The 14,383-nt window shown below is 42.0% G+C and overlaps 1 protein-coding gene across 1 annotated transcript; it reads left to right on the top strand.

Annotated features, from left to right (window-relative positions):
• Positions 1-10,850: 10,850 nt before the first annotated feature.
• LOC102719653 (serine/threonine-protein kinase RIPK) lies at positions 10,851-13,873 on the top strand. The gene is made up of 4 exons (XM_006649030.3): positions 10,851-11,344; positions 11,460-11,595; positions 11,756-11,892; positions 12,803-13,873. Exons 1-4 carry the CDS (start codon positions 10,970-10,972, stop codon positions 13,493-13,495), a joined length of 1,341 nt encoding a protein of 446 aa, XP_006649093.1. The 5' UTR covers positions 10,851-10,969; the 3' UTR covers positions 13,496-13,873.
• Positions 13,874-14,383: the final 510 nt, after the last annotated feature.

Below are 14,383 nucleotides of genomic sequence, written 5' to 3'. Positions count from 1 at the left end.
GGATAAGGTCGGCGAGGGGAGAAGAGAAGAGAACCACCGGAGAAGAAGCGAGGAGTGGGGGAGTGTGGGGAGGAGGGTTCGCTGCCTGCGTCGCTCGCGGGGGCCGGAGACGCTGCAGGGTGGGGCCCTGAGCGCGTGGTCGCCGTGGGGCCCTCTGTTCAGTGACATCGAGGGACTCGTGGCTGGGCCGCGAACACTTGGCGCGGCCGCTCAAGCTGCCGATGCTGCCATGGGCCGGTGCTCAATGAAGTGGGCTGAATTGCTGCACAGCAGATGACGATTTGGTCGGGAATTACTGGGCTGGGTTGGACGCAGCCCATGTCTAACGCTTTGTCCATCTTCTATAGCTGAAAGGTATACTACCCCCACCTTTGGTCTTGCTTTTTCATTTCGGAGCTATCAAAAATGATATACCGAACTCAAGGGGGTTCCGAGACTAAAGCACCGACCTCTCTAAACCTTGAACTTTTTTTTCTTTTACGAGTCTATCAAACATTTAACAAAAAAAACAAGTACTCTCTTTTCGAATTCTAATGCACTTATCTCTTATTTTACCAAACCTCAATGCAAAAATTACTCAAAAAATAAAGTATTTGTAGAAAGAGTTAAAAATAAAGTATTTTTGTAACAAAGATGGTGCCAATGAAAGGAGTTCGTAGTTCAAAACTCCAATACACTTGTCCTCTGGTGTTATCTTTTGGGTTTTTAAAACAAAACAGCAAATGACATATTTATAAATAAAAATAATTTACAAATAAAATTTATATATATATATATATGTTCATAACGGTTTAAAAACCAAAATTGGTAAATAAACTTTTATACATCTCGTAAATATGTTATTTGGTTTTTTACCAACAAGTCAAAAGATGGTCACCCATATCATTTAGCTTTTGCTTATGTATATAAGCCAAAATTTAAATTATTAAACTTAAATTTGAAGTTGGTTTTGAGTTTTTCCATCGAATGCGTTTATTTTTCAGCTTTGGTTTTTATATCGCTATAAACACATGTATAAAAGTTGCGGCCGACTCTGGTGCATATTACTGTTAGTAGAATTTAATCCACACCGTTGATGTATTTTTATCGGACGGCTGTGATTAAGTTATACTACCAACAATATTAGGTGTAGTAGAAATTTAAAGGGGTAATATCGTCCTTTTTATTCTGATCTTTATTGCAAAAAAAATACAAAATTACAAAATACTGCTAATAAAGTAATTAACAAAGTAAAAAATATTCTTTTTCTATTGATAGTATAATACTACTAGTAAAATGCACCGAAGAGTTGCCCATAAAAATTTTATTCATAAATTATCTATTTGTAAATATGTTATTTGCCTTCAAGCCAAAAGATGACCACCTGATGTTCTTACAATGCTTACAAAAGAAAATTTATGATTTTTGAGAAAGCATTGTTAGGTACAAAATATTACACTAAAGATTTTGATAACTTTATATAGGTACTAAATTTTGCAATAGAAGTATGGTCATGGTATCATCTCAAAGTCTGTAAAAATGCCCTTCAGGGGAAAAAAACGCGCTAGATTTTCAGGTTCATCTGGAATGCTGACATTTGACAGAAAAGAGTTCGATCCCTGAACATACACACGAACTTTCCCTTACACTTTACAGTGCTGATTTCTGGATTTAGTTTTCCATTTTTCCTAACGGAAGTTGCTGCCGCGTTTCTTGAGCACAGATCCACGACTGCAAGCTTTCAAACATACCTCATGTTTATCAGGTTACGCCGCATCGCCAGCCATTGTTACTGCTAAAATACAGGAGACGTCGACCTCAAAACGATCAAGACATTCGTGGCACACGTTTTGGCGATATGAACAGATTCAGCGACCACACGCAGCACGTCAGCACGGTTTAGAACTTCAGATAGGCTGGTGTTTAGATTGAGAAAATTTTTAGGAGAAGTGTCACGTCAAATGTTTGATTGGATGTCGGAAGAGGTTTTCGGACACGAATAAAAAACGAATTTCACGGCTAGCCTAGAAACCGCGAGAGGAATCTTTTGAGCCTAATTAATCCATCATTAGCACATGTTGGTTACTGTAGCATTTATGGCTAATCATGGGCTAATTAAGCTCAAAAGATTCGTCTCAAGATTTCTTCCATAACTGTGCAATTAGTTTTTTGGTTCATCTATGTTTAATGTTTTATTTAGGTGTCCAAAAATTCGATATGATATTTTTGAAAAAAAAAATTTGGAACTAAACAAGGCCTTAGGTTAATTAATAGATAGATCTCCTGACTTGTGTAAACTAAAAGGCGTGTTTCAGTTTCAGGTTCAGTTTCGTCAGGCTAACTGAACATCTTAGCTTAAAGTGGTGTGTAGATTGAGAAAATTTTTTGGAGAAGTGTCACGTCAAATCTTTGACCGGATGTCGGAAGAGTTTTTGGACACGAATGAAAAAACGAATTTCACGGCTAGCCTAGAAACCGCGAGACGAATCCTTTGAGTCTAATTAATCCATCATTAGCGCATGTTGATTACTGTAGGACTTATGGCTAATCATGGGCTAATTAGGCTCAAAAGATTCGTCTCAAAATTTCTTTCATAACTGTGCAATTAGTTTTTTTGTTCATCTATATTTAATGTTTTATTTATGTGTATAAAAATTTAATATGATGTTTTTTAAAAAAAAATTGGGACTAATCAAGGCCTAAGACTCCAGGTCTCTGACCGTGCTGAATACTGACGTCAATCACTCGTTGCTGGACTAAACAACGTCGGCATGCAACTGGAACGTACTGCCTCCTAATTTCAACGTCACGGCCTGCAAAAAAAGTCTAATCCGTGGTGTGAAACTATCCAGTTTACTCGGCGGATTAATTATCCTATGGACATTGATAAGAATGTTCTTGTGCAGTTGTGTTGTTGACTAATACTGGTGGTTAGTGAAACTTTTTTTGCAAGGCTTCTGCATCGTCTTCCTGCTTTTCACGTGCTTAACGTTTGATAGCTCTCGTTTTCGACATGAGTTATCATGTTAGATTATATGAGCTATAGATGTCTTTTTTAATTACTGTTGTTGACATTTTGATTATTTTTGCTTATGGCCCTAGATAGAATAATTGCGATTGGCAAGCGAGAAACTTGCCTGATTCTCTTCTCTTTTTTTTTTTTGCAAAGACTTGATTCTCTGCTTGCCTTGAGGATCACTACGAGCGTGTGCGTCGTCGTCAGGCCGGTCGATCTCCAGGCAGTCATCAATGGCGAACCTGGCGGCGACATGCTAACATCTGAAACCAAATCAACACTGCAATTTGGCCATCGCCGAATTGATTGATCGTGCCGTGCCACCCTCATCCGATCACGACCAGTCGAGAGACGATCAGACCATCAGCTCAATGGAACCAGACGATTTGCCGTAGTGTTCTTCACGTGATGATTTTGTGCTGCCACGGTGAGTGAGAAACGGACGTGTTTATATATGAGCCACGCTGAAGTGATTTTTTTCTGCGTAACTTCAGACAGAAAGAACATCGGTCAGATAATAAGTACTGTTCACTTCATCACCTGTTCAGAAGTTCAGAAATCCCAAACGGCCAATTTTTTTTTTCAGAAAAAGGGGAATTGATAGCATGTTTTGCACTGTCGTGTAAGAAAACTGTCACTTGAACAACTCGGAAAAGGCAGATTAATCGATGATGTATACAGTTTGTTTCTGAAGAGGCAGACGCGTTTTGGTTTTCGGTTATCTTCGCAGACATTCACATCTATCGTTTTTTAAGCCCCATTCACATTGGCTGTGGGTTATGCTTATAATCTAAAATATAAGTTTTTAACTTTAAATTCAGAGTTGTTTTTGAGGTTTTTCATCCAGTTTATTTTTCAGCGTTGGCTTTTTTTCACTATGAACACGTGCATAAAAGTTTTATTCGTAAATTATTTTTTGTTTGTAAATAAATCATTTGGATTTTTTTCCATTTTACGACCATAAAGATTACACGATTACATAGGATATATTTAAAAAGAAAAAAATTATGGCGTTGAAAGCTCAGCGGCATCTTGAGCAACAAGCGATCGAGGTTAACCAGTTGGTTGGCGCTTCGTTTTCGCGTACGTATAGTACTACTGCTGCACGACTAGTTGCCGTCGTTTTCTCTTTCTCCCCCAATCTCTCAGACAGACGTTGTACGTATATTCAGAGACACTGAGACAGAGACTCCGTCTTAAACTCTGAAACCCACACGTCGTGTGGCACGTCAGCAGAACTGCAGAAGCTAGCGTTTGCTTCCGTTGTTAAACATGACACGCATCAGAGAGAAAAGATCAGATGATGATTTCTCCTTGCTGCTTGCCAGCTGCCCAAGGCTAGATCGCCATGCATGCAAATGAGAATAATAATCAGCAAGTTGAGAGCTGAGAATTTTGACACTGACAAGAACAGTTCCTTGGATTGACCAGGTAGAAGTGTAGACTAGACGGCGTGTGAAATAACGAAACCCAAGCTGATTACCTCTGGGCGGTAAGGCCTCTTGTTTGGAGATGATGAGTAACAGAAACAGGGCAAGTGTTTGAACTTTGGACTAGTGAACATGCTCGAAGCCGATTTGGTCAACCGGAGAAAATTCTCTCTGGAAAGTGCATGCAAAGTTGAGATTTGGATTTAACAAATTTTGGAACTGGATAGAGAAACGGCGCACACAATCGATCACACAAAAAGGTGTGAATCTTTACTGGACCTAACATCAGATTTTGGTGCCTAATTTCCGAAATGGCTAGAACTCACCAAAGTGTTTCAGGATACGAAAACACCAACATCTTAAAAAGGCATGTGGAACTCAAAACTCCGTTTAAACCACATGCCAGCCGCTAACAAAAGGAGGTCTCGAGCGAATTCAAACACTGACAATTCTTTCTACTTTTGAAGTCCAAGAACTTTTGCATTTTAAAGTTAGATGAAAACTTCAAAAATCAAGTCTGAATCTGAAAGAAAAGACAACACTGCTAGCCAGGTGCCAGCCGCCCGCAAGCAAAAGCAGCACGGAGACGAAGATTATACTAGAATTTGACCAAAAAACGGCCGAAACTACCGCTGCTGCTGCGTTCTGGCAGGTCTCGGGTCAAATTCAAAGCAGATTACAGCCGTCGTCGTGGCTGCATATGAACTGCCCACAGAATGACAGAAACAACACCACAGCTCAAGATTTTTCACCTCATCTCTGCAGAAACATCCGTGCATTGCATGAAGGAGATGTCACGAACGCGTAGAAGCTCCCGTCTGGGAGGAAGAGTCCAACGCTGCAGATGCGTGCAGCACAGGATGTGTGCTACTAATGCGACAGATTGATCAAATCGAGCACATGATAATTAGAGCAGGAAGACTCTGAATTTCTGAATGTTGAGAGCTCGTCGCCGTCTGACGGCTTACCATTTGACAATGCATACACGGTGGATGTTGAAATGTATGTGCAGTACTAAAGGCAGCTCAAATCCTGTTTCTACACTTCCATTTTTTTAAAAATGAATTAAGATGACGAAGATGCATTCCCCACTTCCATGGAAGCTGCTAGCGTTATATTTCTACCCCGCAAATCAAATCCTAAATATTAGGCTCTGTTTCATCTCCTTTACTCCTTATCCCTTCACAAACAAAATGACAGGATCATAAAGAAAATCCATCTCATGTGCATTTTACTGATAGTAGAATTTAATCGATACTGTTGATCTATTTTTATCGAACGACTATGATTAAATTATACTACAACAAATTAGGTATGGTCGAAGTATAAAGGGGTAATATTATCTTTTTACTAGGATCTTTATTGCCAAAAAAATAAAATTATAAAATACTAGTAATCAATTAATTAACAAAGTACAGAAATATTATTTTTCATCAATAATTAAGATTAGTTTTACTGATAGTACTATCACCATCATTTCTATAATTTCAATCTTTTAGCAAAATATAAGCACTTCGGGCACGGTCCACAGGTCCACAATACTCCTTGTTTCATTAATCATTTTGATTCAAAGGTACACACTTTTATCATCATCTGTCCTCTCGTTCTCATATATTTCTCATTTGTTAAGGTCACCATATTATTTTGTTCTCAATCTTAATATATATGTATATATATATTAAAAAATCTAGAAATACATTTATTTTGAGACAAAGTAATATATTTTACTTGCAACTTGACGTACTGCTCCGTATAGAGTGATACCTAAGTGCCATTGAGTGAAGCTAATCCACCAACGAATGCATGCTAACTCAATCCATTTTTAAGAATCAAACAAAGTACTTTAGTAGCATGCCACAGATCAGTGGCTGCTGCTGAGTGCTAATGCAACGGTACAGTGGCGGAGACAGATGGTGGTCCCGGGACCAAAAAAATCTTAAGTTAAGAAGTTAAGTGTGTGTATGTATATAATATATATGTATATATATAATAAATATAAAAAATTAGTATTTATTAACATATGTAAAATACAATTTTGGTTAATTTTATATTTTTATTAAATATATTATATATTATATTTGTGACAATTAAAAAATTATGTAAGTTGGACCTATGGCCTAATCATGGCTAGCTAATAAGGGTAGTTAGGTTATGAAGAAATGGCCAATGGCCTAGCTAGCTGATCCATTTCTAGAAACATGGTACAGCTCCAAAATCGAAAACCATCACTTATATGATGCTTCGTCTCGTACTCTTGTGCAAGGTTGGTTGGAGAACGTGTGAACTATTAGTTAGTTATTAATCCACAAAGGCTTTGTGCTTTTCTTTCTGCAAAGAATCTCAAGTAATAATCCTCCAGTTTTGTCAGGGAGCGTCTCCTGGCGCAGTTTGGTTGGAAGAAAATTAAATTAAAATCAAACACCGTGTCCGCGAGGACACACACTCAATTTTACAATTAGTGGCTAATTCAAATTAAAATGGTTTAGTGTTGATGCTAGTACATACTAGTACATTAATACTGATTTCGGTTATGAAAAGAAAACATTCCTTAGGTTCTTTTTTCCTGAGAACTGGGACTGAATTATATGTCGAATTGGCGAATCGATCATCGATGAGTGACTTGAAGTCAAGATTCAAGGCTGGAAAATTTTGTAAAATGGGATGGATTAATTAGTGGATAAGCATGCGAATGTTCCGAGTAATTGCGACTGTGAATCGTGCATTTAGTTCATCAACCAATCGTATCTCTGAAATTTGAGGTCTCAAAATCAGTCTGAGTTGGCCATCTTCATGCTCCGTTCTTGTAGGGACAGAGAGTGAGAGTTTTTCTTTTTTTTTTTACAAAAATCAGGACAGGATTGCTTTCACGTCATGTTTTCACCTTTGATCTCGCTATCTGAGGCCTACAATAATTCCTTCTTTTCACAGTAACACCATCCACTTGTTGTTCCAGCATCAGTGAATTGACAGGCTCTTTCCCTCGCTGAGAAAGCATGAGTTTTACGAAACAATCCGTTCAACCCAAAAAGATTAAGCTGATTGCAAAGATCTAGCGAACAACACCACATAAACAAGGTGATTATCTGCTTGACCCAGGGGAAACGAGAGCCAATCAATGGCCATGCTTCCATCAGCCATTCCAAGATTCCTTCACAAACACCCAGCCATACACACATGTGCGCTTGAATCGTTGTGAGATTACACATCTTACGATCGAAACGCAGACATGGACAATTAATTAATCATGCATGCTGCTCCATCGTATATCCCAAATACTGTGATCAGTTAGGTCTTGAAGGTGTCCATCCATGATCCACCTATCTTTAATTTTTCTTCTCAGGCCAATGATCGTTCAGCCAGATAGGCAAATCTAACAGAAAGATAGATGAGCAGTGCAAGTGCAGTGGAGTGGTTGGTTTGTTTGGCTGATTATTGCACTGTTACTCAATTCCTTGATTTCCTCCAGCCTTCCTGGATTCCCCCGTTCCTTGATTGAAACAGTAACAATGCATGCACGTGCATGATCAGGTTCTACGGCCTGATCGCATGGTGAGCACGAGCACCGAGTTTAGTTCGAAGTAAACGCACTATATATTGCACCGATGCATCTAGCTGGCTCTCCCTCTAATTAAGGATGAACCATCCCATATATATGCATTTTTAACGTCGATACCGACCCTACATTTTCGACAAATTGTTTGTCATATTTCACCTTTAGCATAACGACACTTGGTTAAAATACCGATAATAGAACATTACCTGTAGATATAAACCATAAAAAATGCCATTACAACTTTGCAATTGTTATCATAAGCACATGATCGTATTATCACTGAGCAAAGTCATGATATTACCTCCTAGTGGCGATGATCCTAGCTGGAGGCATGCGACAAACAACAACGCTCTGCCGATGTAAGGGCAACCATAACTACAGTGGGCAGAAAAAGGCGGTAGTAAATAATAAATGTTGTCCTCTTATAAGGTAATATATACTGTGGAATGAGGTAATAACTGCTATCTATCTGGTTGTAACCTTATTGTCAATAAAAAACAAATATAGAATATTCTTTTGCTGTGTATGTGAGGATTGATGATTTTTCTTGTAATTGACTCCACTCTTAAATCTCTCATAGTACACTTATACATTATGGTGAGTGTAAATTGCTCTCACCACCTAATTGAGGGACCACACTACTATCCATTTTCACCATATACATTGAGGTTGCTCTAACATTGGCGTGCAGAGGCTAGCCAGTGAAGGGACATCTATGCAATTAATGGTGTCTATGCGTAGATGATGATTGGATGGTGATTGAAGGGGTGGCAGCCGCAGCAACCAAGGGATGTAAGTAGGTAATAAGGAAAAAACCTAGCCTAGGGCTTATGGGACCGATAGCAGCAACGCCTTTGAGCATTGTGTTCCCTCTAGGAGCGTTTTTGAGGCGCCTCTCTCCCTACTTGATGGTACTCTCTAGGTGAAAGCATTGTTTAGGACAATGGCGACGTTATCTGCATAGTGCTTTTACTAGAGGTGTTCCCTCCATTATGACCTTTTGCATCTTTAGACAACATGTGACACTGACATTCTTAGATGACGGTGGGTCTATGTGAGGACAAGGGATCTTTCTCTTCTCTCGTCCTATTCTTCTAAAACCCTTTGCCTTCCTGAAGACTGTGGGTGTTGTTTGGAGACGACATTGGGTTGTTTAGTTGCGGCTTTTCCTTAGGTCTCGTGATAGGTCAATCTATTGCTTTTCCCTCATTGATTGTGTTCACCCAAGATTGGTTTGTGGTGGTTTGTTTTTTTCTCTTTTTCTGATTATACATAGCTTCCCAGTGTTACAACTTTTAATTGTTTTACTTGTTATATCAATATAAAACATTGTACTATCTAATGTTCTACTTTTTCTAAAAGAAGATCGTCATAGCTATTCTTGTCTCACTTTACTTCTATATGTCTAGACAACTATTGTGATTCGGTATGTTTCCGGGTGAATTGCACTGAGGCAATCTCTACTTCCTGTCATTTTATTACTACAATCCTTCTACATCAATCAATTGATCATAAACCCTGATCAGATTGGTTTTTGGTTCTTTCTTTAAGCTGGAGATGAGCTACATAAATAGATGTATACCGTATATGAGGCATTCCACATCATGGTCACCAGGCGTCTTTAAACTCCAATTCTAGAGAGGATAAGATCAGTAAACACATCGTTAGTTTGTGTACGGTCGCTTTCTCCGACAAAAATAAACAAACCATTTTGCAGAAAACAGCATAAATGAAGTGGTCTTCTAAGAGAAATTACGAGGGAAGGTAAGGTGTCTCTTTCTTACCATGACGCTGATGCAAAATGTAGTATAAAGAAGCCAACCATATGCATGCTTTAATTCCATCCACAATCAAGATATACACATATCCCTCCTCGCAGCCACATCACCTTTAAATCATTTTACATCCATCAAAATGCTAGATATTTGGCATCATATATTTTTTCTAAGAGCAATTCAACCGTCCTTGAGAAGGTACTGAGAGGTATCAAAATTTTAATGTAAGAGTTTTTTTACCATCCTTGAAAAGTACCTCAAAGTATCAAGAATTTTAGTACAAATTTTTGGTACCTCAAGGTACTACATATTTTACACTAAAAAGTGTGGTACCTTGATATACTTTTTCAAGGATGGTAAAAAAGCTCTTAGTGTAAAATTTGGTACCTCCTATTACCTTCTCAAGTACGATAAAATTGCTTATTTTTTAAATATGCATAATTCCGACACTTATTATGCTGTCTTAATTTAGACAACCAATGGTGTGGTCCTGTACAAATATTGTAGGTACCTACGGATATTGCATTAAATATATTTTATCCCTTAGATCATACAAATGTATGGTCTGTAACATCATAATCATGGTAGTATAACTCAAAGAAACTGTTTACCTTCCCAGCAAAAAGGGAAAAAAAACTTATAGGAAGAGTTGTATATGTGTGTTCCCACAAGGTAATTCTTTTTTTTTTTGACAAAAGATGTATCTCGTTGGTAAGTATTGATAACGATGTAGCTGGGGAAGAAGCTAGGGTCACATGAACACTAATCATAAAGTAAATTCTAAGGTCAGAAATTTGCAACACGCCTGTTTATAGAAAGTGCCATTTCTCGAAGGAGGGACGGCTCAGCATCACATCACGTATCACCACCGCGGAAATCACCAAGTTTAACCCAGCCGGCCTGCGCGTGGGCATCGCCCAGGACCCCCAAGGTGATCAGGTCAAACCGGCCGTTTCGTACGCGCGCGCGCGCGGGGGGCGCGACCACCCAACGAACCAACCAACCAACCCCTCCGCGCCGCGAACCACCCACACGGCGCCCAACTCTATATAACCCCGCCAAACCCCACCCGCTCCGTCGTGTCAAACCATCCATTCCAACCAAACCACCACACTCGACTGATCGTCGCCTCGACCTCGACCTCCTCTCCGCCGGCGAAAACGAAGAGATCAAGTTGTCTGCACGCGCGACGTCGTCGTCGGAGGTGGCGGCCGTGATGAGGAGGATGCTGCGTTGCTTCTTCGGCGGCGAGGCGGAGGCGGAGGCGGGGGCGGAGGGGCCGAAGAAAGCGGCGGTGGTGGTGCAGAAGAAGTCGGTGCGGCGGATGCGGAGTGCGACGGGGCGGCTGCGCTCGCTGTCGCTGGAGGACCTGTCGCGGACGCTGGCGCAGTCCGGGCTGCACGCCTTCACGCTGGCGGAGCTCAAGTCCGCCACCCGCAGCTTCTCCGGCAGCAACTTCATCGGCGAGGGCGGCTTCGGCCCCGTCTACAAGGGCTTCGTCGACGCCAAGCTCCGCCCCGGCCTCCACTCCCAGCACGTCGCCGTCAAGTACCTCGACACCGACGGCCCCCAAGGCCACCGCGAGTGGCTGGTACGCACTAATTACTGCAACCTCAATTACTACGTAGGAGTGCTTTTGATCAAATTCGTAGCTAAATTAATGTGATTAATTGCGTGGTTTGATGGGATGCACGTACATGTAACAGGCGGAGGTGGTGTACCTGGGGATGTTGAGCCATCCGCATCTTGTGAAGCTGATCGGCTACTGCTGCCAAGACGACCACAGGATGCTCGTCTACGAGTACATGGCCAGAGGCAGCCTCGAGCACCACCTCTTCAAGAGTAAGCTCCTCCTCACTAATTACGAATACTTTTTCTTTAACGCGCAAAAAAATTACACATCGGTATATTAGACTAGTTACGAGTACTCAACTGAGATAATCCAATATATAGATAACTTAATTTGGTCATTGATTAATTAAGCGGGTGATTAATGTTGCAGATTTGCTGTCGAGTTTGCCATGGGCGACGCGGCTGAAGATCGCCGTGGGCGCGGCCAAGGGTCTGGCCTTCCTGCACGACGCCGACACGCCGGTGATCTACCGCGACTTCAAGGCATCCAACATCCTGCTCGACTCGGTGAGAGTTGCTTGCTTAGATTAGCTTTTACCAGGTCTATCCTGCACACGTACGTACGATATGTAGTTCCAATCATTTTGATTTCTTAATCTGCGTTGATGACTATACGACCAGTTCGCCTAATCGCCTGCAGTCAACTCTGAATTTTTCTGAACCTAAAAGCCACAAGCTTAGCTAGCTGTAGTATATATCAACAGGGGCAGCACGCAGTTAGAGTACGATTTGAATAGTATAGTTCTTGGCCAATCTCTGTCGATTCTGTGTAGCAGGCTAGCCACACACCGAAAAGTATTAGCTGTGGCGGCCAGCTTAAGAAATGGAGAATTAATTAAGTACTGGTACGTCGAGACTTAAAGAAACGAACAATTTATATCGGAGTCTTCGCCGATTTCTTTATGCCTCTGCTACCTAATCAGACAAAAATGTCCGTGCTATTCTAAACAGATGTACAAATTGTGGAACGTACGTACTCGTCAATTCAGGTTGGTGTTGATCGCCGGCCGGACGATATACAGAATTGGTTGTCGCATTGCAAAGGCTATTTATGAGCACTGGCTAAAAGTCTCTAGTAGAACAGTAGGAACTTAATTATTACAGGTCAAGCGTTTGTCCAAGCTAGTAACTACAAAGCTAACCACTCTCTTTGACTCGAGTTATATATCCACGTAAATAGCAAACGGGGACATTTTGGTATTCCTCCGATATTATTACGGAATAGTTTATTACTAGTAAAACACACATGCGCAGGCAGGCAGCAAAGAATTTTGACACGAAATCGACCACGTGAACCTGATCTGTTTCTTATAGTATCATTTACATTAACAGGGAGAGAGAGAAACATAGATTAGCTGAGACGATAGAAATGCTAATGGCGCTGTGGCTGACGGAGATTATCGATGCGATTTTGCAGGATTACACGGCGAAGCTCTCGGACTTTGGGCTGGCGAAGGAGGGCCCACAGGGTGACGCGACCCACGTCACCACCCGCGTGATGGGGACCCACGGCTACGCGGCGCCGGAGTACATCCTGACGGGCCACCTGACGGCGAAGAGCGACGTGTACAGCTTCGGGGTGGTGCTGCTCGAGCTGCTGACGGGGCGGCGGAGCGTCGACAAGCGGCGGCGCGGGAGGGAGCAGAACCTGGTGGACTGGGCGAGGCCGTACCTGCGGCGGCCGGAGCGGCTGCACCGGGTGATGGACCCCAGCCTGGAGGGCGGCTACTCCGACAAGGTGGCGAACAAGGCCGCCATGGTGGCGTACCACTGCCTGCACAGCGTGCCCAAGTCGCGCCCGCACATGCGCGACGTCGTCGACGCGCTCGAGCCGCTGCTCCACACGTGCGGCGACGTGCCCGCCGGGCCCTTCGTCTACACCGTCCCGGCCCAGTCGCCGCCGCCCGCCGCCGCTGCCGCTGCCGTTGCCAAGGACGACGGGAAGGCCACCTTGGCCGGCGCGGCCGAGGACGGCGAGGAGGTGGCCAAGAGGAAGAAGAGGTACGTGGCGTCGGCGGTGCACGCCGAGGGCGCGCTGCGGAAGGGGGAGCACCGGTACGCGAGCTCCGTGTCCGGCTCGCCGAGGCAGAGCAGGGACAGGGGGGCCTAGCCGCGCAGGCGCGCAGCTTGACTGAAGCGGCAGCTGCATCCGTCTCAAGCTCTCGACGGCGCGGCAACGCGTGAATTTGCCTGTTACTGTGTGAGTGTGTGTGTACGTTTTGTTCGAGATCGTTTCAAGTGTATATACTGCGTAACTAGTTAAGCAGGGGGTGGTGTGGTAGTAACATGTTCGTTGATTCTTTTTCTTGGTGATGCTATTTTCGATCCCAAGAGCAAAATGTTATTGTTGTTTTTGTTTGAATTTTCTCATGGAAAAGGGTTTTCTTTTTCCCTATGTTTTCGGCTTGTACCCTTTACTGCCTGGAATATAAATGAGAAAAATGAGAGTATAGAATATAAAAGAAAAAAATGGAGACGGTTCAATCACAAGCAACAATTCAAAAGAACTATAATGCAAATGTGGTTTTTTTATTTCATCTCATGTTATAAACCAAAATTTAAATTTTTAATATTAATTGAGTTTCCGGCAGTCCCATTTCACAACATCGCCTCGTAAACTGTTGTGTATGTTAGATTTTACCATAGATATCAGCGCACTCGCTCATTTCAAGTTACTTTTACCCAACCATGATATGATTGTTGCTCGAACGCCTTTTTGTTCTGTTCTTGTCTCTCTTCCTCTTGTTTTGAAGAGAGTCAAAGCCCAAAAGGTAGTAGCAAGATAGTCGCGTTTTTGCCAACATTGCACTAACCACCAGATTACGAGTACAAAACTGATTCTACAGAAGATAGATTTCTTTCCATAGCAAATGCTTGAGTCTCTACAACATTATGTACATCTGAACATAGGACTGGTGGACACATAGGGTCCACGGTAGTTTAATTTTAACATAGCAACAATTGTTGCTTTGAAACGCCATTATATCATTTTCTGTTT

This window comes from Oryza brachyantha, chromosome 2 (genome assembly GCF_000231095.2).
Source record: "Oryza brachyantha chromosome 2, ObraRS2, whole genome shotgun sequence".
In the NCBI taxonomy this organism is placed as follows: domain Eukaryota; kingdom Viridiplantae; phylum Streptophyta; class Magnoliopsida; order Poales; family Poaceae; genus Oryza; species Oryza brachyantha.
The sequence above is the reverse complement of the archived record's forward strand: the minus strand, read 5'-3'. Positions and strand labels throughout refer to the sequence as shown.

Excerpts from the sequence above, each read along its gene's own strand:
- LOC102719653 (XM_006649030.3), top strand. The coding sequence starts at position 10,970 with ATGAGGAGGATGCTGCGTTGCTTCTTCGGCGGCGAGGCGGAGGCGGAG. Across the intron at positions 11,345-11,459 it reads AAGGCCACCGCGAGTGGCTG|GCGGAGGTGGTGTACCTGGG; the intron begins GTACGCACTAAT and ends TACATGTAACAG. Across the intron at positions 11,893-12,802 it reads CCAACATCCTGCTCGACTCG|GATTACACGGCGAAGCTCTC; the intron begins GTGAGAGTTGCT and ends GCGATTTTGCAG.